The sequence below is a fragment of the Opisthorchis viverrini genome (genome assembly GCF_000715545.1).
Source record: "Opisthorchis viverrini unplaced genomic scaffold opera_v5_209, whole genome shotgun sequence".
Classification (NCBI taxonomy): Eukaryota; Metazoa; Platyhelminthes; class Trematoda; order Opisthorchiida; family Opisthorchiidae; genus Opisthorchis; species Opisthorchis viverrini.
Window position 1 is genome coordinate 750,117 of NW_008751867.1, and position 1,940 is coordinate 752,056.

General features: G+C 45.1%; 1 protein-coding gene across 1 annotated transcript in view; it reads right to left on the reverse strand.

Annotated features, from left to right (window-relative positions):
* T265_14531 (hypothetical protein) overlaps window positions 1-1,512 on the reverse strand; it is a gene marked incomplete at both ends in the record, with an annotated part of 61,200 nt that extends 59,688 nt beyond the window's left edge. The window contains one exon of the mRNA XM_009174073.1: window positions 1,324-1,512. Within this exon, the coding sequence (XP_009172337.1) occupies window positions 1,324-1,512 (189 nt within the window). The remainder of the gene's footprint in view (window positions 1-1,323) is intronic.
* Window positions 1,513-1,940: the final 428 nt, after the last annotated feature.

The window sequence follows — 1,940 nt, forward strand, 5'->3', positions numbered from 1 at the left end:
CGGCATACATACGCAGCACGTGGCCAAGCCAGCGCACCGTTAGAATTCTCATCCCGCTACATTAGGCGATTTAACGGGACTTGCAATAATGAAGCACTGATGTTCACCACAGGTGTTTGCAACCAGGGGTACGGCTAAAAGATATCGGATCCGAATTGCTCATTGGCCTTTGGCTGCCTAACCATAACCGCTTCGACACTGCTTGTAAGACATTCGGCATCACCAATGTTACACTCCAAATGCAGTTTGATGAAAGATAGGACGTCAAACAAACCGCGGCGCAAAATGGGCGGTAATAACGACTAGGGTTACTTGCAAGCGAGTCTTCAAGAAACCTGCTAGAAGCGTTCAAATTTATGTCCTATTGAACAGGCTGGACATAACGCCGTCTTCTTAGAATTCACGGATTCGAAGAGATTTGCTGGCTTTGAAGATGTCGCACTCATTCGAAGAGAGTTCTCTGGGCGCAAGTGAAAAATAATCAGCTAGATGCGTTCGACGACGAAGAATATCCGCAAAGTTTATTCAGATCCTCTCGGACCGCGTTGGTCAGCAGTTCACTTGTCAGAAATGATACTACACGCACGGCAAACTATCTTAATGAGGCAATTTCAGCGCGAGGCTATTGACGCTGTAGTATACATTACCTGCCATTTTCGTTGAGTTTCGAGTATTGATGTACAACTTTGCTTGCTTAGCTTCGGACAGGACTTTCTTTCCGTTCTTCATCCAGATAAATCATCGTGAACACTACCTTCGGAGAATCGATGGCCCCTGCTTGTTCCATAGCGTTCATACTGCACCGGATTGGTACTGATCCAAGAACGGTGCAGATTCGGAACTTCGTAAACCATAACTAGATCGACATGAAGGAACGTTAAGGCCAGGCTGGAAAAACTAATGTGCATAATCCGTTGCAGTTGACGTAGCGCCATCCCGGTAACATCCACTTATATTTTCGTTTGCCGCAGAGGTAAAATGTACATAAAACGCGATCACATTAGGGACTACAAATCGCAATCCAGCACATTAGCTCTAAGAATAAAACAGGTTTAAACTGCCACTTAAGGCCTGGAGTACAGTCTCTTACATGTTCCTTCAATCTCGTGCATATTTTGAAGCCTGTTCGAGAAGTGGAAAGCCCCGGCAGCAGTACAGAGATCACTTAAACACAAAGATGGAATGGAACAGTGACATATTGCACGAAATGATCTGTGGTTTTTAATCCTACTCACAGTTACCTAAATAAAGCCACAGTAGGTGCAGTCGCAAAACCAACGCAGTCACTGAAATCGGCATGCTTCGCTGAAATGCAACACCCACCTTGAATCGCCTGTCCTGAAGCACTTTCTTTACGGCCACAATTTCATCTGTATCACATAATCGAGCTTGATAGACAACTCCGAAAGACCCATTCCCAATGACCTTTGTGTCGGTGTACGATATTTCTTTGGATTTATCTCCCTGTCCAAGATACGCGGTGACTGTGACGACTTTATTAGCATCTTTCTCTAAAAAACATTTATTACATCGAAATAACTAAATGGTAAACGAACGACTCATTTTAATTCATCTTGACTGCTTTTTGTTGACGCAATGGCGACGCAGCGCACAGATTCGCCTACCCGCGCTACGTAGTTCATGAGGTTCAATATCCTTACACAAGAGCAAGTGGCCAAAGGCTCGTCGAATGGGTTGAGTAGGTTGTTGATTCAAGTCAGAGATTTGCGTTACTTATGGAAAGATAAAGGGAGGTGAATATTTGCCATTTGTTTGAAACGGGCTACGCCACAGTCCGCTGCCAAAGTTCCGCTAGGTTCTCGTTGGCTTCTTCCCAGTTTCCTTCTCCAGAAACACTGCCCTTTCATGAACAAACACAGATGCAGGATACTCCTTTTCTGAGCCACTTGGGCTCATGCTGGCACAGTCCACTGGGTCAG